Raw genomic sequence first — 23,284 nt, 5'->3', positions numbered from 1 at the left:
TACCACCAGCAATGTATGAGCAATTCGGTCTCTTCACATCCTCACCAGCATTTGGCGTAGTCAATTTTTTATTCTTTTAGCCATTCTGAAGGTGTGTAGTAGTCTCTCATTGTGATTTTAATTTGCATTTCCCTAATGGTTAATGATGTTGAAGATCTCTTCATGTGCATGTTTCTTTGGTGAAATATCTCTTCACATCGTTTGCACAATTTCTAATTGAATCATTTTCTTTTTCTTTGTTTTTCTATTGAGTTTTATATATACTCTAGATACCATTCATTTGTTAAATCTGTGGTTTGCAAATATTTTTTACTACTCCTCAGGATGCCTTTCATCTTCTTAACAAGGTCTTTTGCAGATCAAAAGTTTTAATTTTGTTGAAATCTAGTTTATCAGTTTTTCCCTTTATGGGTCATGTTTTTGGTGTCAAAGTTAAGAACTCTTTGCCTATCACTAGTTCCCAAAGATTTTCCCCTGTTTTTCTTCTAAAGTTTTACATTTAATGTTTAAGTCTATGTTTCATCTTGAGTTAATTTTTGTATAAGGTATATGATTTAGGTCAAGTATCTTTCTTCCTTTCTTCCTTTCTTCCTTTCTTCCTTTCTTCACATGCCCAATTGCCTGAACAGCATTTGTTGAAAATCACTGAATTGGTTTTGCACCTTTTTCAAAAATGATGAATATTTGTTTGGGACACATCTTTTTTACCCCTGACAGTATCACCTCCATTCACATCTCCAAAACTGACAAAAGAGAGTTAAGACAGCCAAGGATGTTATGTCAGTGTGCTTTTTAGTAAATAATACTATATAAATAATAGTAGCTAACATATATGGAGTGTTTCCTATGTGCCAGAAACTTTTCATACCTTATTTTATTTTTTCCTCACAACATCCTATAATGCACATACTATTATTACCATTTTGCAGATGAGAAAACTGACTCAGAGAAGTTAAGTACCTTGCTCATGGTTAGTGGTGAATCTGAGAGTCAAACCCAGGTTTTGATTCTAGGGCCTATCTTAACCACTAGGCTACCCCTTCTCTCAACACCAGTTCTTCATGTGCCAGACCGTCCAACCACCCTGCGTAAGAACCAATACTCTAATCTATAATCATTATAATGAGAGCAACAAAGGACTTATTCCTGTTTTGAAAGTGATGGTAAGTCTGCACTGGTTTACAACCCCTGGTTTATATCAATGACCTTCTCACTCTTTAGGAAGAAATTCTAACTAGGGCAACAAACCCCTACATGTCACCAATTCCACCTTACCAGCTGCTACAGTATAAACCATCAAACTGCTCTGAGGCAATGCTCCTTTCCACATTCCATTCTTGGCTGTGGGATCCTTCTGTGTGTATATGTGTGTTTATATGTGGGGGACAAAGGGAAAGAGGGAAGGCTAGTGAAGGTTTGCAGGGACTTGGGCCAGGGTCAAGATTGGAAAGAGCAAACAGAGGAAGGGAAGCAGAGGCTATAGTTGGACTGATTCTCTGAAACTCCAATTTGTTAGTTTTCTAGCAAGAGAATCGTAGTATGTAAAATTACTCAAACTTCCCTCTTTCACCCATGTTGCTTGAGATCTTCACCCAAACATGAACATATTGGTGCCCTGGATGATCCAAAAAACCACCTGGAACCCCCTCAATGACCACTCTGGCTAAACACTCTTTATTGAAAACTGCTATGGCTCCAAATGCAGTTGTTATTGCTGTAAGGCCTCAAACATATGGAAAGTGTATATGGAAAACTTCCTAGCAGTTGAGCAGCCTGGCTGATTAGCTGTGATGCTTTTAGTGTCTCTGAATTTGATCTGGGCCAGTGCTTCCTAAATTCTCCAAAGATAACCTTGTATTATATAAAGGGAACATTTTTGTTGATTATCAGACCTTGAGATTCACATTTCCTTATTCTCTCCTACTTAACTGCTTGCCTTCCATTTTGCATTCATTGAGCTTTGGGGAAGCAATATTGTAGTTTGAGCTGGTTGGAGGGGTGGGGAAGCATGAAGGCATAAAGAGGACAAAAGTAGAAAGGTAGTTGTCAATTAACAACACGTGTTTTGGAAAACGTTTTATTCAAATTCAAAAAGAACTCAGCTGCACAAATTCATGGGTAATACAAAAATTATGATGGAGTTTTTTCACTGGTGAAAACCATTCCTCCTCATGGCACTTGGAAAATATCCTGACACACCAACTCCAAACACCTAATTTATATCCTGGTTTCAGAAATTTTTCTGAAATTCCAGAATTCATGACATTTTAAGCTGTCTGAAAATGCCTATAAATGTGTCCATGGTAAAGCCAGGGGGAAAAAAGGAAAATATTTTATCTCTGGAAGACAACCTTGAGCTATGAAGAAGGGTTCTGTGGGCAATGATAGAGATTTTGAGTTTAATATTCATTGTTTTCTTAAAGAGGGTGGTCAATCTGAGGCTGTTATTACAAATACCCACTTATCCCTTGGAGCACTTGAGCTATAGAACTTCAGGGACAATTTGGACTAGGAATGAGCATAAGCGCTTTGAGTCTCATTGCCTAAGCAGTCTTCAAGTTTCCAATTGCCTTTCCTATCTTGCAGATTCTTTCCTCCTCATTGAAAGAATTCCAATAACTGAAAGGCCACAGGCATTCTAATTAATTTTTTTGTACTGGAAAGCAAGACAGAGAAGTCATCTCCTGCCTCCTGGAAAAATAAGATATTCTTTTCTCTTTAGAAATTGCCTCTGGGGAAAAAGGCCATCCTCCCTACCTGCACTTCCCTCCTAGAAGCATCCCTTTGCATAAGGAAGCACCTTACTTTGATATCTGGGAAGAGGGAGTGAACTGTACTGGTTTGAGAAAATTAGGAAAGAGAAACCACATGGTAATTTAAACAGAGGAAGTTTACTGTAGCTATTAACAATAATGGGGGACTGGCTAGTGAAAAGTAAAGAGAACTGTAAAGAACGTAGGAATAGCAAATACAAGGAACAACCACTATACCGTAAGACTGAGTTAAAGCACCCAAGAGAGAACCCTTCCAAAAGGGATGAGATCCAGACGTTGCAGGAGAGGGCACAGCTGTGGTTCACTGGATAGCAGAGAAATTGCTGTGGTGCTTTGCTGGCAGAACTTTCTGGAATTAAGACTCCTGGAACTTTCTAGAAATCTGCCCAGTGGAACTTGGAATATCTACCCTCTACAGTGCCAGGAGAGCTGTTCACAGGGAGGTATCTCAACATAAGACACTCCACTACAAAACTGCCTGAGGGAGGGGTACTGGGAGAAGCTTCTGGGTGCTTCTGATTGCCACATACTACAGAAACTGCAGGCACTGCAGGAACCTAGTGCTGGGAAGGCTGGACATAGGAAACTGGGGGCCTAGGCTGCAGGAGCCTGCCAGGTGAACGCACCAGCACACTGGGACCAGGAAACACAGCTCCTTCCTGCTGAAATGTCTCTCTCGTGCCCCCTACTGACAAAGCTTAACACTGTGCCAGCTGGCAAGGTAAAATATTTAAAGGGCCCAGAACTCTTCACACAGAGCAAGCAATAAGGGTGAATTTGAAGGTAAGAGGCAACAAACTGATAACTGGCACACCAACCTAGCTCAGGTAATAGTAACTCTCTAATAGTGTTAGCTCCTAGCCCCAGCTCATGTTCTGAGTGGTCTCTCTTCCTCTTACAATTTGGGATGAGGAGATAGAAATCAGTTACCCTTTGTCTCCCTATCTTTTATCGCCTCTCCCCACATCCTGTGTAACAACAGCCACAGGGGAAAATAGCAGCTATAGCTCTTATCTCCACTACTCAACCTCTTCTTCTCTGACTACTAAAATCAGGTTACCTTCAACTCTTTGTTCTCCAGCTACCTTTGCTGTACCAGTTGGGATGGGGACAAGCATTTACTTAATGTCTAACATATAGCAGATTGCAGTAGAGGTGGCAGAGTTCAGTGGTTAAAAGCATGGGCTTTGGAGTCAAGCTTGGAATAGAATCCTCACTCTGCTACTTACTGCCTGTGTGATCATGGGCAAGTTGCTTAACTTCTTTGAACCACCATCTCTTCAACTATAAATGGAGATAATCATACCTGCAACTCGAGAGTGTTGTGAGGATTAGGCGTAAGTAATGTACCAAATATAATGCCTGACACCTATTGTTCCTCCATAAAGTGAGAATCATAATAATTCCTGCCTCATAAGGTTGTTGTAAGGATAACATGCATATAAAACGCTTAATGCAGTAAGTTACACAGGAAGGTGCTCAATAAGTGATAGCTCTACATAGAGGTGTACCTATCAGGCATTGTGCTATGTACTTTACATTTGTTAATTTGTTTACTGTCTTATTTCCCCTTTGCCTTCCCCCCATTCACCCTAGCCTCCCTACTCTGTGCTTCTGCCTACAGAAGGAACAAAAACAATATTCTTGACCAGCTGACTGCCTGCTGCTCTCATGAGCAAACCTAGACCACCAGCCAGACACTCCTCTCAGCCCAGAGGCCCTCTTGAGATGGAGACAGAAGGGCTTAGTTATTCATTCTGGCTTATGACAAAAGGTCTCCATCCCTTGGCAAAAAACTAATTTCCTTAGTAGTTACACAATTGCTTCTTTGAAGTTGGTTACACACCAAGGGAAGAAAGAGCCAACTCACAGACCTCTAAATCATCCTAAAATCGAAGTCTCATTCTACTTCCAGTCATTAGAGAGAGACTTGGAAGAAAAAGGAAATGAGACTAAATCGTGTTGAAAAGAGCACGTTTTTCTACTGTCAGAGCGATATGCCCCTGGCAGAGTGCAGACCAAGTGACACATACAAAACTCCTGCTTTACTGAAAAAACTTCAGGTGCTTCATAAGCAGCCATTTATACTCATGTATGAATATTTGGTTGGTCTACTGCATAAGTGAAATCTCTGGGTAAGACATCTTAACCTTTTTTGAACTCATGCAACTTAGCAGGAGGCAGGGATAAACGTAAAAAGTGGAGAAGTCTGTAACTGTCTAATCAGTCTCTCCCACTGGGCATGCGTGTTAGAGCTCTTCCACTCTATGGAGCCTGAGCCATTATTTTCAGTGTATGTTCCATAGGCATCGATCCTACCCAAGGAGCCACTGCTTCACAAGGAAATCCCATACATAAGGGAAAGGGCTTTGTTTTGTTGGAGATCTCTTTATATTACAGTCGATGAGGAGTGAAGGGGCCATTTCTGGGATATTTCCTTGGAACTCACAAATAAATACTTGTAGCAAGTCCTTTGCCTCCTGGCTACTATGCAACATGCCATTTGAAACTGTTCGTTAGTGTGCACTCCAAGTTCCTTTGTACGTCCAACTTCCAATCTTAGAGGTGTCCCAGAAAGTAAACTATACATGATATTCCTGAGCTTTTCTTTTAAACATACATTTGTGAGGATTCCTACTTTGTTGATTCTATTATTGTTGATTGTATTATTTCATTTATTCCTACTTATTTTATTTTATTACTAAGCAAGGATTTCAGGTTTAATACCCCAACACTAGGGTATGCTGAACATTTCATGCCCAATGTTGTTGCTTAGACATTCCTTCCAGGCAGAAACTGTGATTCTGACTCATCCATTTACCCAGCCTATACCTAAGGAAATTTGCAACTGGCATCTGCTCACAATAGCTAGTATAGCTGCAGCCATCACCTCTAGAGAAATAGGAATTAGTCACCTTGCCAGTTTCCCACACATCCTATCCAACTTTCTGAGCAATTTCATTAGCATTCCTACAAAGTAAAATTAACACTAAATGGCAAAGACAAGCTTACCCAAACCAAGGCCTTGGAATCCAGCCAGTCCCCCAACAGAGAAGCAATTGCTACTCATTGCAACACAGTGAGTGGACATGTACAGGTGGGGATAGATGGCAGTAAGGTGCCTAAGCAGAGACTGCATGTTCATGTGGAGTGAATCTGCTACCCAGAGACCTGGATATTGAACTAGCATAACAAAGGATTTTAAAGGGCACAAAAACATGGCACTTTTATTTCCATTGCTTCTAATGGTTTGAACAAAGAACTCCCTGTTGTCCAGCCTCTGCCATTTTTTTAAAAAAATTTTGCTTTCTCTACTCAAGCAGGAGACAGCAAGCACAGCTACCCAGTCTCCCACTGTATGTCTCTGCTTCCCAGCTACCCCTACCTGACTCACCTTCCATTGCATGGAGTGGAAAAACTATACATGTTGGGATATTTTCCTTTTTAGGCTCAAAACATCACTGAGAGGCATTTTTTAAAATCTCTTTACAGGAACAAAAGAGCATGTTTAACAGATTAAAAGTGATTAGAAGATCATCCCCTGGGAAAACAGAGTAAGAGGAGATAGATTAATATTTCTGTTGAAAAGGGGTTTTTTTGCACTGGGGTTTAATATAAGTGATAACTTTGATCACAATGGTTTTCTTGAACATTAAGACAGATTACTTAAGGAGACTGCAGCTGTGGGTAGGATTATCTGCTTATTATGCTGCATGCCCAGGTGAAGATAGGTCCACAACCTCCAGACTGATATTCAGCCAATGTGCCCTGGATGGTCATACCAGTTTTAAAATACTGGAAAACTTCTCTTCCAGTTGGTAAATAGGTACTGCCAGGTGCCCCATAAGTGATAACCAGCCATTCCTGCCAATAAATAATCACTGTCCAGATCCCCCCTAAGTGACTGCCTGTCACCCAGGCCATCCTGATCCTCCTGGTATCCTCCAGACTTCCCACAGTCTAGCAATAATGGATTGACCTCTGGCACAACAAGGGGATTTCCTGGGCCCTACTCCAGTGGTAAGGTTCTGTTTGGTTGCTCATGCCATACTGGTGTTTGAATATTTTGAATATCATTCCTAGTTCCCCTGATCTTATTCCCGTGACTTCAGATCATTTCTGTAGACAGAACCAACCAGCTAACCAGAGAACCCCTAGTAGAGTTTCTGTTCTGCTCTTATGTAGGCTAGCTTCAGTTAGTGAAAGAAGAAATTAATAGGGAAAATATTAGCAAGATTAACTTGGGGAAAATTTGTATAAAATTTGGGGAAAGCATTTTTACTTAAAAAAATAACCAGTAAATACTGTGAGCCACAATTAGTGTCAGGTAGTACAGTGCTGTCAGCAAATTGAAGGAGATCAAACTCGGCTGTTTGTTCATTCACTATGCCATATCCCAGAGCATAGTTAGCAGTATATAAGGTACCTTCCCTACCCTCAAAGTTCTTACAACCCAGCAGAGGAAATATCGCAGGTTACCAGATAATTATTCATACAAGGTAAAATACTGATGGCCATTTAGAGAATCGTACTAGCGCTAAGTATCTCTTAGATATGTATTGAATACAATGTCAGCATACTTTCTGTTGTACAAGGGAACCCCCAGACTGGAAAATGTTCAATTCGTATGAGAAAAAATAAGAGGGGGTTCACTTAGACAAAACCAGACTATCTCTGTGATAGTAAATTAGTACTAACTGTACAATGATGAGTAATATTTAATGCTACAAACCCTGATTACCAAAGAAAAGCTTATTGAAATCAGTACAAGGATGCAAAACAGACCATTGAAGGATTCCTTCTGCTCCTATGATGGAAACAAATTGGATAATTTTGATTCCTTATCATCCTCTATGAAATTGTATTTGCTAATAGAATGCAAATATCATTGGTAAAGAAAGAAGAGCAGAGATGAATCATTATAATGAATGTTCAAATAAAGAGCATCAGATTCAGAAAGTTACATTATTATATTGCCTAAATAAAACCAACCAGGATTTCCCACTGCAAACAGTCAGGCCTTTGTGTATAACACACTTGTTTAAAGTGCAGTGACTAGAACACTTATTCCTCCTAGGTAATGCTGGAGTTGGTACTACTGTCGCAGAGACTTTCTGGAAACCCAATTGAATTCTCCTGTGTGAGGTTCTCTTAGCCATCTCGGAGAGGATGCATCCTTCTTAATTTGTTGGTATCCATTTGGCTTTCTTCATTTCTGGTTAGCAATCTTCTGCTCCAGACTTCCTACCACCAGCTGGAATGGGAAGGGGAATGCAGGCTGATATGTCTCGTACCATCATTAACCCGCTCACCTTCCAGCCTCATGCTGGGGTCTCTGACACTTGCCAAATGGCTTCCCTATGTGAGAAGTTCATAGGGATTGAAGTTGCATCAGTGGGTGGTAGGGAAGGGGCTCCCTAGGTGTCAGGCATCACATTTGTCTTACTCTTGCCTCATTCACTGAATCAATTCTCACTGAGTACCTACTGTGCACTAAGTGTAGCCTCTTTTACTTTATTCCTAGAAGTCTATATTCCTTTCCTTTCCCACATGTTTTGGCCAATTCACTGGTATCCTGAAATGCATCAACCTCAATTCTCCCCTCTGATGAGCTTAAGTGGACTTTAATAATCCCTGCTAAATTGTCTTGTGACTCTGTCATATGAATAAAGGCTATGGACTCTAGGTTAGATTGTAAGCATCAAATTAATTTTACTGCAAAGGTCAGGCTGCTCTCCTGGTGTTCTGTTGTGCTTGAAGGTTAGTCACTGCATGCTTGACCAAAACCTTCCTGTCTGAGCTGTATTCAAAACAGATTTCAAGATATAGCCAGATTGAAAGCCAGACATTTGGAGATAAAGACTGTGTACTTTGACCCCCTGGAAAAAGCAAGCAGCTGCAGTGATTTTATATATATATACAATACATCATCATCATCTCCAGGAGATGATAGGCATTAAGCTCAGCACCTCTTGCTCCCAAAGCAAATGTCTGCTCATCTTTTCCACATAGCTGCTCATGTCAGAGGAAAGGAATATTTCTTCCCAAATGACTTCTAAACTTGCTGAGAAGTGCTGCCCCTAGGGAAGCAGGACCTATCAGTGGAGTTTGGCTCAAAAAAAGACATAATCGTATTCAGATAATGGCAGATACCTCTATCCTGGTTCCCTTTAACCTTCATCTGTCTTCCTAGTTTACCACGGGTTCTCCCTTTCCAGCTCACCTCTCTTGGCCAAGCCTGTCGTGAGTTCATGCACTCCTGATGTATGTGTCTAATATACTCATCAGTTCAAGTTCTACAAGTAACATTCATGTAATAATAACTTGCCATTTATATTCCTGGAAAAATCCAAAGATGGTATCTGAGGCTATCAGGTCATATCCAGGCTATTGTCAGAGCTACAATACCTTGAGGCTATAGGGGCTGGGGTCACAAACTTCTTATATCATGACAGTTCCTTTGGGCACAATTGTGGTCTCTTTCAAATTTCCTTAGAAGAGACAGCAATAGTCAATTTTCTATTCCAGAGAATAGAGGGAGATATAGTCAGATTGCAATTCTGAATTTAATTCTTCTCAATGAGAAATTTACAAGTAGACCTAGGGAAGCTCTGTAGCCTTTTGTTCCTTACAACGTTCAACTTTCACCTGTGACAGTCATACTGCTGACCCACTGTGTGCAGGACGTGTGTGTTCAGTGGTTGGGTTGTTTTCTTTTTTTCTGAGTAATCCTCATCCTCTGCCCAAGTCTCCTATAGCCAGTTGTGTTTGCAAGACAAGGCCAGGTGAGATGTATAGCCTGAGGCTCTGGAGCAGAGCAAAGCAGAAAGTGAAGTGACTCAGGAAGGCATCATCTGGAATACTGAACACCAGCTAAGTCACTAAAACAGATCCAAAATGTTTTTCTTTCAGGAAAATTCAATCCCTCCTTGCAGATACCCTATGAGGGGGCTAACATTCCATCTGGACAGACACATAAGTCAAACACCTTAATTTCTGAAACAGAATGACAGCTTGGCCAGTTTTTATGTCTAATAGCTAAAACATGTAGGCCTCTCTTCAGCCCAGAACGGACTGTCTGCCTTCCATGTGCTCACTAGAGCACTCCCTCTTGAATTACCTGCCCTATAGCTCTTAGCTATGTATATAGGGACACGCCAACCAGATGTGCTTGCCTAAGAAGTGCTGTCTCCAGGGAAGCAGGCCCTATCATCAGTGGAGTTTGGTTCCAAAATGACATGATCATATTCAAATAATGGCAGACACTTCTGTCCTGGTTCCCCATAACCTCATCTGTCCTTCTCATGTACCTCATGCTCTCTCCTGTTCACCTCCTTTGTGTACCCCTTTTGTGAGTGCATTCACTGCTGATGGAAATGTCTAATATACTTGTCAGGTTAAGTTCTCCTGGTATCTTTCATGGAGGAACTTACCAACATCCCACCTTTAAGATTTTCTTACTCTTTTCCTCTAACCAGTAGGACAAACAGGATTGTCACTTTATACTCAGGCCTCCTATGGAGTCTTGTTCGGTCTTCATTTTGTGTGTGAATTTGCCAACCTCTAGCCCCAAGTAGATTATAAATTATCTGAGGGAAGTAACTGTCTTTTGTTTCTCTCGTGTCCCTCTCAGTCTAACAAAAACATAATAGGGGCTCAATAAGTACCATTTGTTCATTCATGAAACTAGGAAATACTATTCAAATGGACTATACTGTTTCTGGATTCCAGTGTACTCTTTTTTTCTTCTCAGAAATGAAATTTTACTCTGAGGTTGTATTGTACTCTGCCAGAAGTAAAAATGTACTCTGTGGTTCTGTGCTTTGAATCAGATATTCCAATTGTAGTGGCTTAAGGAATCTACACTTCTCACTGTAGCTGAGAGAGTGGCTGAAAACTCTGATCTACTGCATTCAGTAGGTGCTGCTATCATCAAAGGAGCAGCCCAAAGCCCTTTGCCTCTGTACCTTGGCTCTCTTTCTAACCCAAATTCTGATGTGGGGTGGTCGTACTGCCTCTGCTAATTTTCACTTAACCTCTCCATGCCTCCCTGTTTTCTTCAAAAAAGCCCATCAATATCGACCTGCCTTCCAGGGATGTTTTGAGGACATAATGCTGATAAGAAAACATTCTCTATGAGAGAATATTGATGGCAGTTGTTTTGTAGCCACAGAAAGAGAGGGCACTCAGCAGTAATTGGGGGCCATGTTTAGCCACCCAACCAGCCATTATCGTTAGTACTCAGATTGATTCTAATGCATCATAATAATGCAGCTTGTGATCCACATGTAGGGGGGTAATTTATTGTCAGGTGGTGATTGTTAGTAATAACAAGCTGTTTGAACATATTCAGAACATAGTTGTACACATTTCTTGTTTTTCTTTCTTCCTTTGTCTATCCTATTTTCTCCTTTTATACTGCATATTATGGTATTGTTTTTATTCTTTAAATAAGCTTAGTGTCTCAATGAACAGCTAGAATACAGGAGACTGATTTGGAAAAGCAGTTTAAGTAGGCAAGTCCAATTTAAGAATGGTGGTGGATTTTATCACTCAGCTTTATTAATGGGCCTCATTCCCACTGTATCGCATTTCTTCCCCCAACACATTCGTATAAAAGCCCTTGCCTCTCCCATTAACCCCTTTGGCTGGTGTTAACTCATTCCTGGGCATTTGTTGCCATAGCTGCAGCCACCCCTCAGCTGGAGCCCTTGTGCTAGCCCCTGAAGAGGCCATGAGGGGCTGGCCTGCTTATTCCAGGCGTCAGCTGTTAGGCGGAGGCCAAGAGCCTTGCAACCTCAGAGGTCAAACAGCCTGTCCCATGCGTTTAAGCCCTGTCTTTTTTTTTTTTTTTTCTTAGCAGCAGATGGGTATGTGGCTGTCCAGCCTCAAGGCTGGGAAACGTGTGTGGGAATATTACCAGCACTCTTCCTCCCTCACCCCCTCCTGGGCACCCAAGCAGGTAGCCTAGCACCATATTCAAAAAGATGATCGATATTTCCACTCTGTTGTTTGAATCTCTTCCTTCAACACCTGCGGCAGCTGTGGGGAATTGTGCACAACTTGCGTCTGTTCACTGAAATAATTGCCAACAGTTTTATGGAGCGTCTCGTGTGTATTTTTGCCCGTTTACAGATTTGATTATATCGTTTGTAGAATGGAAACGTGGCTTTCCACTGCTTACTCTCATTCTTATAGATCTTCAAGGAGAAACCCTTTTAAAAACAAAATGGAAATGACATGCAAATGGTTATGTTAATATCACACAGGCAAAAGTCAGGGCCTTCAGAAGGCTCCTCAGGCGCAAACTCATCAGGTGATGAGCACATCTTGTACACATGGCTGAGTCACCAGCCTGCACCGTCCTAAGAGAAATAACCAGGAAGAGAAAATGTTAGATGCCTGTAATGTGTGACTACTTTCTGCCCTAGGCTTCAGCACTGACATAGGCCAGAGCAAACACAACTCTCACACATGCAGATTGGACAGGTTCAGTGGGATTTGAGGAAGATGTTCAAAGGTGGAAAGTTTCCACATAGACCAGTAATACAGAGTTGGAAAAGAAATTTTAATTTTGTCTGTGTTGTGCCAGCTTTGCCAGACAGCTGGCAAGGATAAATCTGTGGATTCGCTCCAGACTTTAGAAATTCATAACCATCTAGTCCTTTACCTTGACTTTAACAGCACTGATATCATAGCATCAACAACAGCAGCAGAGCCACAGCAACATTAACAGCTAACATTTATGGAGTATCCTATACCCTTCAAAATACTTTTACAATAAATATCTCTTGTTTAAACATCTCACCAACCCTGTAAGATCAGTATTATTGCTGTCTGTGTTTTTGAGATGAGGGAACCAAGGCTCAGAAACATTAAGTGACTTGCCCAAAGTCACATAGCTGGCAAATAACCTAGCCTTCTGACCCCAAAACCCTGAGGTACCCCTGCTAGGCAATACACACAGCCCTGTCACCCTGCTCGCTAGCCCACTGCCACCGCCATGTCCCCAGATCTCTGGGTAAACAAATTAAGACCCATGCAGGGATTTGCTTGAAAAACAAAAGGAAAGTACCCTTGTTACAAAAGAATTACTGACTTTCCGTATGGGTTCACTACTAAATGATACCTTTGACACTCGTGTTTGTTCATGCATTACCAACTACTGGGCAAAATGGAGGTGGGTGGGGGAAGCCAGGGAGAGGGGAGGGATATGAAGGAGAACACCACAAATTAAAGCTCCTGGCAACTGAAGAATCCTTCCAAAATTCAGATAAAACATTTCTGAAGAGACAGAGTCATTATACATAGTACTACTATAAAGATAAGCAAGGAATAATTAACACAAAATTTAGAATAGTGGTTATCTCCGAGGGGAGATGGAAGGAATTACAGGAGGGGCACACAGTGGCCTTTAAAGGTAATAGTTATATACTTTTTCTTCAACTGCATGTCGGATATACAATTTTCATTGCACCATAGTTTTTTATACTTCACACTTGTCTCTTATAAATTCCTCTTTGTACCTACTCAATATTTAATATTTAAAAAATAGAAGAAAGTGTGAGTCAGTGGAAAAATAGGATTTGATATACAGAAATCAACTTTACATTTTTAAGGAACACTGCTCTTGAAAGCTAAGTGCACTTTGATAAAATCCTTAGCCAGCTTGCTCTGACAGTGTCTTCCAGTGACATACCAGTTAGCTTCTCAAGAAGTTGTGATTTGTGAGGAGGGCATGCTTTCCCAGAATTTTGCTAGGGTCGTTGAGCATTTCAGCTGCCTTGCCCCTCCCTTCTCATCCCCTCCTTTTTGACAGTGAACTTCTAGCTTCTGGAAGAGGAAAGAACAGTGGCATGGTCATTTGGGAATTTGAAGTTAAGTGCTTGAACTGTAACTGTGGATTTATGGGTTGTTACCCAAAGACATATTATCTTTAGGCTTTCCTTGGTGTTGGACCTCACAGAGAATGCAGTCAACGAGTGGGCTTGTGTATTTATTTTCATCACTGGTTGGTTTCTCTCTGGCCAGTCTAGGCATGCTGTAAGCACAGGCTGACAGGAATTATGGCTTTTCTTCATGTGGAAATAAGTGGATAAGCAAATACTCTCAGCCTGATTTTGTTTCCAATTCATTATTTACAGGGAATTCACCCTTTGTAATCATTTTCAAATCAAATTTGCTCTACCAATCCCTGTAAGGTTTGCTCTGGAGATCATCACCAATGTAGACGTCTTTTATTTTTTAACCTCTTTTGTCTCCTCCATGTTACTGCCAATTAAAAAAAAAAGAAATACAAATGGATTAAAGGTGATGTCACTAGTGGCCTGGAGATTCACTCAGGAAGAAAATTTAAGTTACAGCAGAAATGGATAAAAGGAAAGCAAGTCAATAACTCACATGTGTTTGCTATTCAGACTACTATTGCTGTATTAAAATATTCAGGAGAGCTATTGAATTAAGTGGGGAAAAAATACATCATATATAAGATAGATTCCAGGAAAGGCACTATTGTTAATACTGTTCCAGAATCACAAACCGTTGACCAAATCACTTGCATATGGATTATTCCTGGAGTAGGCTGACACATACAGTGGGTGTCCCCTGCTCAGCTGTCACAGAGGTCACAGCCATGACCTCCCTTTCTAACCTCCCTTTGTCTTACTGGAAAGCTTGCCATGAAGAGCAACCTCTTCTCCTGCCTACCACATTGCCTCCCATCCTGGTCATGGATAATCGAGACGTAATACTAAGTTATTCTGGTTTTCTTTCACCACAGATGGGGTGATCACAAAAGAGAGCCTGGATGCAATGTCATCCATGCTTTTGGAGAAAAAAGCAAGTGGGTTTTGGCAGCAGGTCTGATGGGTTTGTGGTATGTATATACAGTGGGGGCGGAGGGTAACACCAGAAAATCTTTTGAGGATTTTATTACCAGTACCACTTTTAGAAAATGCATTGGTCAGATGAGAGGCATATAAATTAGTCCTGCTTTTCTTTCTAGCAGTACTCTTGGTAAATAATTGGTTAAAGAGAAGCCATCTTATGCCTTTTTGTTTAAATATATTCCCCACTGTTATTAATGGCTGGTTCCTATACTGGTACTTTCCTGCCCTTTTCACCTGAAGTAATCATAACACTCCCCTCTCTCCTCACCCACAATGGCCCCTGCTTTCCATAAGATATCAGAGGTAATACCCACTATGGTTAATATATTAATAATAATTACTGGCATTCTACTTATTAAGCTAGGCATTGCAGTGGGTCTTTTTTTTCACATATTTTCTCCTTTAACCCTTACCACAACCCAATGAGATAGGTACTTGTTATTATCATTTTTCAGACGTGGAAAATGAAGAACAGAGACATTAAGTCACTTTCTTAGCATCACACAGATAATAAGTTTCGGGCCAAGATTAGAACTTGGATCTAATCCAAAGAGCATGATCCTAACTACTGTTACAACCCCATTTTTTTCTTCATTCAAGGTCACACAGCATTAAGGGTTGAGAGTTTGTTATTCTTAGTCTGGCCAAAGGCATGATGGGGATTGCTGGGAGTGTGTTGCAGTTTTCAAAAAAACCTCAATCATTTTGAAAAATGAAGGGTAGTGGGGATGGTGTGAAGTTCTGCATAGTAAAGTCTATTGTTTTCTGATTATTTGTCAAATTGAGGTGGAGTTTGAAAATTCAAGTTAGGCTGCCTATAGAGGTGAAGAAGCTAGAAAGGGGCCAGGGCTGCTGGCCCAAAGCAGAGCCATTAGTCACTGCCTCCTGCGGCTGTATGTGTATATATAGCATTGCCCTTAGTATTTGAGGATGACTCTGCTGAGGCAGCTAGTTCTCAAGCCAAAGTTCCCATTATCAGTAGGATTTAACACTTGACTTGTTTATAGTGGTCATGGCCAGTGTCCTACCCCCACGACTTAGACCATGGCCTTGCAGCCAGTGACTTGCAAAGCAAGTCAACAACATAGGCTAATACCCATCCTCTCAGAGTCCAACGAACTGGAGAACACAAAATGACTCCAGTTTTTTAACATTCTACTTTTAGGAGCAAGGAATAATAAGTAAACTGATATGGAAAATATTCTCCACTCATGCCCATCCCCCCAAATAAGAACAATTTCTATTCTAGGTCTTAGACTTAGCACAAATACAACCTTATCTCCTACACTTTTAAGATATCCACAGTACCATAATTGACTTATATTTCAAAACTCACTTTAAAATAACCTTCTCCAGCTTAACATCACTTCCTCTATGCTCCCCTCCCTCCTCCACCACCACCTCTCGTCCTAGCAAAGTGGCTACCTCCCCTTTCTTCATATCTGTTTAGCCATTATCAAACAATAATTGTGTTTTCACGTTTGTCTCTCCCATTAGTCTATGAACGCTTCAAAGGGCAGGGAAACATGGATTTTTCACCTTGATACCATCAAACGCTGTGTGGATTTAACATGTTTGTTAAATTAATATTCAGAATGTATCCTGAAGCCCTGCCATAACCTCACTCAAAGATTCAGGTACGCCTAGCACATATTGACCACCTGTGTTGTTTTTACCACAACCCTGGGAAAGGGGTGGTACCATTCTTATTTATAGATGAGAAAACAAACTCTGTGTTTCTCAAATTTGTAGTGGGCATAAGAGTTATCTAGGGTGCTTGTTCAACAGGCAGATTCCCCAGCGCCACCCAGATGAAAACCTCAGCCAGGGACCCTGGAACTTGGCTATTTAGCAAGCGCTGCAGGTGATTCTGATGCACATGGTTGGAATGCACTTGGACAAACACGGGTGTAAGTGATTGCTGCACTGCGAGTAAATAGTGGAGCCAGAGTTCAAACTCAGCCCTCCTAGTTCCAGATCTAGCCCATGCTATATTTATCTTTGTTGTACTCTATCTCCTATGGCAAGGAAGTGGACTGAAACATGTTGGAAAGATTTTCAGCAAAAAGGGCTAAAGCAAAACAGCTTGTAGATTAACCCCAGGGCTGTTTATTTTTTGCTCCTCCAAGAGATCTTGCCAGACTTCCAACAGCATAGCAGCAGGGTTGCCAAATCATCTCTTATGCAACTTACCTCAGAAAAGCATTGACCACAGAGCTTTGGGAACTTTCAGAGTTTATGCTTCTAATTTGTTCTTTCTCCATTTCCCCCTCCACCACCGACCATGCCATTAACCTAAAGAGCATGCTCAGTACCTGAAATGCAATTAGTTGATTTGTTAAATATTAAGATTTATAGTTGAAAACCAGTACCTACAATATTTGGGACCTGACAGTAATATTAATGTGTCTGTTTCAAAACTAGGAAAAGAAATGTGAGGCTTAACAGGCAATTAGTGGAGATGTTAAAGTAGCTGATATATGGTAGTATTTTTTGTGGCCCAATTATTCTTTTGGTGCTTTTTTAAAATATTAATTAATTAATTAATTAATCTATTTATTTTGGCTGCACTGGGTCTTAGTTGCGGCACACAGGATCTTCATTGCAGCATGCGGAATCTTTAGTTGCGGCATGTGGACTCTTAGTTGCGGCATGCAGGTTTCTTAGTTGCAGCACGTGGGCTTCTTAGTTGTGGCACACGGGCTTCTTAGTTGCAGCATGTGGGCTTCTTAGTTGTGGCCTGCAGACTCAGTTGCAGCATGTGGACTCCTAGTTGCGGCATGCAGACTCAGTTGCGGCATGCAGGTTTCTTAGTTGCAGCATGCGGACTTCTACGTTGCGGAATGTGGGCTTCTTAGTTGCGGCATGCGGACTCTTAGTTGCAGCATGCGGGCTTCTTAGTTGTGGCGTGCGGACTCTTAGTTGTGGCATGCGGGCTTCTTAGTTGCAGCACATGGGCTTCTTAGTTGCAGCATGTGGACTCTTAGTTGCAGCATGTGGACTTCTCAGTTGTGGTACATGGACTTCTCAGTTGCGGCATGCATGCAGGATCTAGTTCCCCGACCAGGGATCAAACCTGGGCCCCCTGCATTGGGAGCATGGAGTCTTACCCACGGGAACACCAGGGAAATCCCTGGTGTTCTTTATCTAAATGTTAGGTGAGGAAATGTGGAATGAATGTGATGATGTAATCCTAAAGACTAAGACTAATGGCCACAGTCAACCATTCACCCTAGACCTGAGTAATATGAGTTCACTGGTATCTCAGAAGCCCAAGAAACCAGGAGTGAGAAATTATGGACCTTAGTGTGGAAAGGCCCAAGAGAGCCTCTCTAGTACGGCTAGCCACTGCTCTTACTGACTGAGGAAGCCCTCCAAGTTTCCCATGGTGGAGCCTGCTGGTTTTCTAGGACTCCTACATCTGACTTCAGCCTATTCTCCTGGCTCACATTTAGCTAATAACCTTGAAGTGCCAAGCACTATCTCTGAGGTTCCTCAACTCACTCGTGCCAGCCCATCTTGAAATAACAAAGGAGGCCCCTGGCTCCAGCTTAGGGAAGTGGGAGGAGAGACCCTCACATGGCAGCTGAATGGTTTCTTTCTTAAACAGAAAAAAAAGAGGAAGGGAAAGATAAAGGAAGTGGTGTTAAATCATGACTGAGTACATGCTCTGTGTCTCAGGTTCTGTGTTCTTTATACTGTAGTGACAGGATATAGCTCAGTGCCTAAAAGTGTGGGCTCTGGAGCCATACTGCCTGAATCTGAATTTCACCTCCAGCATCAACTACACCTGTGACCCTGGGCAACTTCCTAACTTCTTTGTGTTCCATTTTCTTTATCTGTAAATTGGGTCTAATGATAAATCTTACCTATCTCATAGTGTTGTTATGTGGATTAGATTAAATAATAATATAAAGCCTTGAAACAGTGTTTGGCACATAATAAGCATTTAATCAATATTAGGGATCAACATTATTATCATTAGCTTAGTACATGAAAGATAGGTATCATTATCTCTAACTGAAGGTGAATAAACGTGCTAAAGAGTTTTCAAAACTTGCCTAAAATCACACAGCTTGTAAAAGAGCCAAGACTTGATTTGAGATCTGTCTGGCCCCAAGGTCTGTACTCCTCCCACTATACCTGTTCCCTTCATAAATGTAGGGTATATGCTGTGAGTTCCTTGAAGAGATGTATGCCAAAACTTTTGGCCTTCTTCTTCCTCACTACACCCCCACTGCAACTGCCATCTGGAGGGCTGGCTTGGTGCCCTGGCTTCTTATACACCTAGTTTAAAACCTTGAACATTCTTATAACTGCTCCAATATGGAGGTGGCTCTCTCCAAGACCCCTTGGCTTATAGACTAGAACAGTGAGTCTTCCAGCATGGGGGTTAGTTTGTGAAAGCACCCTCTAACCTGAGGTTCTCATCTGCATACCTTGAGGATCAAGCTACTCTTTCCCACCCCCAACCCCACCACACTCACAGCTCCTGTGAGAATAATTACCTACTATATGGGCTAGCATAAAAACATTTCCCTTTCCCTTTTTTTCTTTTCCCTCTCCTTCCCTCCCCCTCCCCAAGGAAGAATATATTATGGCATCCTGATCCCCTTGAGTGGCTCTTTGATTCATCCTTGGTAACACTCATAAGGAGATAAAGCCCTCGCTTGCCTGATAGCGTCATCTCTCTCAAGCCTCCTGGGAGCCTTGTCTTAAAGCCCCCGTCAATTCTCTCACCCTGCAGAGCCATGATGCAAGCTGTGGCGTCACTGCTGGTGATGTCTGTGATCAGAGAGAGAGGTGCCCAGGGCTTCAGTGCCTTGCTCACAAACAATAATGGATTGTTAATTCTCAAAGAAAATGAAGAAGGATTCAAAATAACACCTACAACGCACAATATTACTTCCTGAGCAATAAATACCAAACAGAAGATAAACCCTTGAGCCCTAGGCTTAACATAGACCCAAAACATGAGTTATCCTGCTGTTTCCTTTCCCTTAGCCAGAGAACAGAAAATACAATGTTATTGAGTTCTAGGACACCCCATCCTGGCCTTGTGCCATAATCTTCCACAACATATACTTCTTGTATGTCTACTGTATGCAAGGTTCTGTGTGATATGCTGGAGACGGGGTTTTCTTCTGTGTTCCACACAAGCATTTTCTCCACTTCTCTCTTTTCCTTTGTCATGGTATTCCTAGTGCTATTTCCAGGACCACTCTCAAAACAGTACCCCATCAGCCTTCCACAGCACCTGGATTCCTCACCATAAGGATAATTTCTTTGGCGTGAAGCATAAAATTAACCTTGCTAAAAATGTTAATAGATTCCTGGTTGAGGATGGGAGGGGTGTGATCAGATTAGTCTTAGCACAGTGGCGTAAGGGTGTAGGGCATAAGCTGCAGAAGTTGGGATTGGCTGCACATGTGGTGGACAGGAAGGAAGTGTAAAGAAACCAGGAGTATAAGGCACCCTCCAGTAAGAACATATGAAAATTGCTACAATAGAGCTGGGTTTGTTAAACTTGGCACTATTGGCATTTGGGGTCAGATAATTGTTTGGGGGTGGGGGGTTGTCCTGTACGTTGTAGGGTGTTTAGCAGTATCCCTGAACTCTACCCACTAGATATCAGTAGCACCTCCTCACTCCCAGTTGTGACAACCAAAGGTATTTTCAAATATTACCAAATGTCCCTGGGAGGGAAGGTAAACTCAGCCCCCATTAAGAACCACTACAATACAGGACATGGGGAGCACCCATCTGTAATGATGAGCTCTATAGCCCTCCCAGCTCAAATATTCTATAACCTTCTGACTCCTTTAGTTTTGTATAAGATAGTGGTTAAGAGCATGAACCGTGGAGCCAGATTGCCTGGGTTTGAATCCCAGCTCCACTGCAAGCTAATGTATGACCATGGACAGGTTGCTTAACCTCTCTGTTCCTGCTACCTCATCAGTAAAATGAGGATAATGAGAGGTCCTACTTCACAGGGTTATGAGTTTTTAATTAATGTACATAAAGTGTCTAGGAGAATGCCTGGCACATAATAAGAATTAAAGAAGTGTTAACTATTATTAGTCTTGTTATAATTACTATCATTAATACTATCATTCACCATTTATCTAAGTCCTAGTACGTTCCAGAGTCCTGATGTCTCACCCAGGTTTAAACCACTATTTTCCTTCTGCAGAAATGACTAGAGAGCTAAATCCACGGTTCAGGACTACACAATGTCAAGAAATTTTAAATGGCTATGGGTCTATGAAATAGGCATTGCAGGTAAGCCCCACTTTGTATAATTACTGAGTTCTTAAAGAGTTCACTTATTTAAAAGCCAACTTATTGGCACATACTTTGAGTTAGTCACTGTAGAATACACAAAAGTAAATGAGGTTTCTATCCCCTGCCCTCAAGGTGCTAACAAATATAGCTGCTACATGCACATTTATTTTAGTAAATTTAATAACCTTACATTCTCAAAGTAATTCCAATCATTGCCTTCTTACCTATAAAGAATTTTTCTGTGATGAAAATTATCTCCCCATCTCCAGACTTACCTTTCTTAAAGTTAGTATTTCCGTAATCGTGATTCTCTTACATTATCAGCATGTTCAGATTATAATACCCCAAATTATCACCATGTTATCTTCATCTGTCTCTCCCTCCATTTAAAATATTCATAAGAAACTCACTAAAATATATTCTATCTTAATACAACAACAGAATAGTATCCCATTCTAAATAGCTTGGCATCTGCTTCTGGGAAGAACAATGTCTGTGCAAGACTCCCTTATATATATACTCATAGATTTCCTTATTAATTTGTTTTAAATTGTTTGCTGCACATCTTCTCTATGTCAGACACAGTTTGTATGCACTAGGAATAACAAGGAGGAGTAAGAGACTTCAAAGTCTAGGAGGAGAGACAGCCACAGAAAGAGGTGACAAAAATATAATGTAGTAGCTGCAATAGTAATGTTTTTTTCTATTTTGTATTGTTTTGTTTTTTAAACATCTTTATTGGAGTATAATTGCTTTACAATGGTGTGTTAGCTTCTGCTGTATAACAAAGTGAATCACCTATACTTATACATACATCCCCATATCTCCTCCCTCTTGCATCTCCCTCCCACCCTCCCTATCCCACCCCTCTAGGTGGACACAAAGCACCGAGCTGATCTCCCGGTGCTATGCGGCTGCTTCCCACTAGCTATCTATTTTACATTTGGTAGTGTATATATGTCCATGTCACTCTATCACTTCGTCCCAGCTTACTCTTCCCCCTCCCTAAGTCCTCAAGTCCATTCCCTATGTCTTTGTCTTTATTCCTGTCCTGCTCCTAGGTTCTTCAGAACCTTTTTTTATTTTAGATTCCATATATATGTGTTAGCATATGGTATTTGTTTTCCTCTTTCTGACTTACTTCACTCTGTATGACAGTCTCTAGGTCCAACCAGCTCACTACAAATAACCCAATTTCGTTTCTTTTTAGGGCTGAGTAATATTCCATTGTATATATGTGCCACATCTTCTTTATCCATTCATCCGATGATGGACACTTAGGTTGCTTCCATGTCCTGGCTATTGTAAATAGAGCTGCACTGAACATTGTGGTACATGACTCTTTTTGAGTTATGGTTTTCTCAGGGTATATGCCCAGTAGTGGGATTGCCGGGTCGTATGGTAGTTCTATTTTTAGATTTTTGAGGAACCTCCATATTGTTCTCCATAGTGGCTGTATCAATTTACATTCCCATTAGCAGTGCAAGAGTGTTCCCTTTTCTCCACACCCTCTCCAGTATTTACTGTTTGTAGATTTTTTGATGATGGCCATTCTGACCAGTGTGAGGTGATATCTCATTGAAGTTTTCATTTGCATTTCTCTAATGATTAATGATGTTGAGCATTCTTTCATGTGTTTGTTGACAGTCTGTATATCTTCTTTGGGCAAATGTCTATTTAGGTCTTCTGCCCATTTTTGGATTGGGTTGTTTGTTTTTGTGACATTAAGCTGCATGAGCTGCTTGTAAATTTTGGACATTAATCCTTTGTCAGTTGCTTCATTTGCAAATACTTTCTCCCATTTTGAGAGTTGTCTTTTCATCTGGTTTATGGTTTCCTTTGCTGTGCAAAGGCTTTTAAGTTTCATTAGGTCCCATTTCTTTATTTTTGTTTTTATTCCCATTCCTCTAGGAGGTGGGTCAAAAAGCATCTTGCTGTGATTTATGTCATAGACTGTTCAGCCTATGTTTTCCTCTAAGAGTTTATAGTGTCTGGCCATACATTTAGGGGCATTTTGAGTTTATTTTTGTGTATAGTGTTAGGGAGTGTTCTAATTTCATTCTTTTACATATAGCTGTCCAGTTTTCCCAGCACCACTTACTGAAGAGGCTGTCTTTTCTCCATTATATATTCTTGCCTCCTTTATCAAAGTTAAGGTGACCATATATGCATGGGTTTATCCCTGGGCTTTCTATCTTGTTCCATTGATCTATATTTCTGTTTTTGTGCCAGTACCATACTGTCTTGATTACTGTAGCTTTGTAGTATAGTCTAAAGGCAGGGAGCCTGATTCCTCCAGCTGTGTTTTTCGTTCTCAAGATTGCTTTGGCTATTCAG

At 41.1% G+C, this 23,284-nt stretch overlaps 1 protein-coding gene across 9 annotated transcripts in view; it reads left to right on the top strand.

The window, feature by feature from the left end:
- The window catches only part of ENOX2 (ecto-NOX disulfide-thiol exchanger 2), a 303,972-nt gene that overhangs the window by 183,004 nt on the left and 97,684 nt on the right, over positions 1-23,284 (top strand). For 6 of the 9 annotated variants that reach the window (XM_049704374.1, XM_049704375.1, XM_049704371.1 and 3 more), the window contains one exon: positions 20,856-20,944. The exons of the other annotated variants lie outside the window; for them this stretch is intronic. In XM_049704374.1, coding sequence (XP_049560331.1) covers positions 20,896-20,944 — 49 coding nt within the window. In that variant the 5' untranslated portion in view covers positions 20,856-20,895. The remainder of the gene's footprint in view (positions 1-20,855; positions 20,945-23,284) is intronic. 9 annotated transcript variants of the gene reach the window in all.

This window comes from Orcinus orca, chromosome X (assembly GCF_937001465.1).
Source record: "Orcinus orca chromosome X, mOrcOrc1.1, whole genome shotgun sequence".
NCBI lineage: Eukaryota > Metazoa > Chordata > Mammalia > Artiodactyla > Delphinidae > Orcinus > Orcinus orca.
Note: the sequence above shows the minus strand (reverse complement) of the source record. Positions and strands in the feature narration are given on the sequence as shown.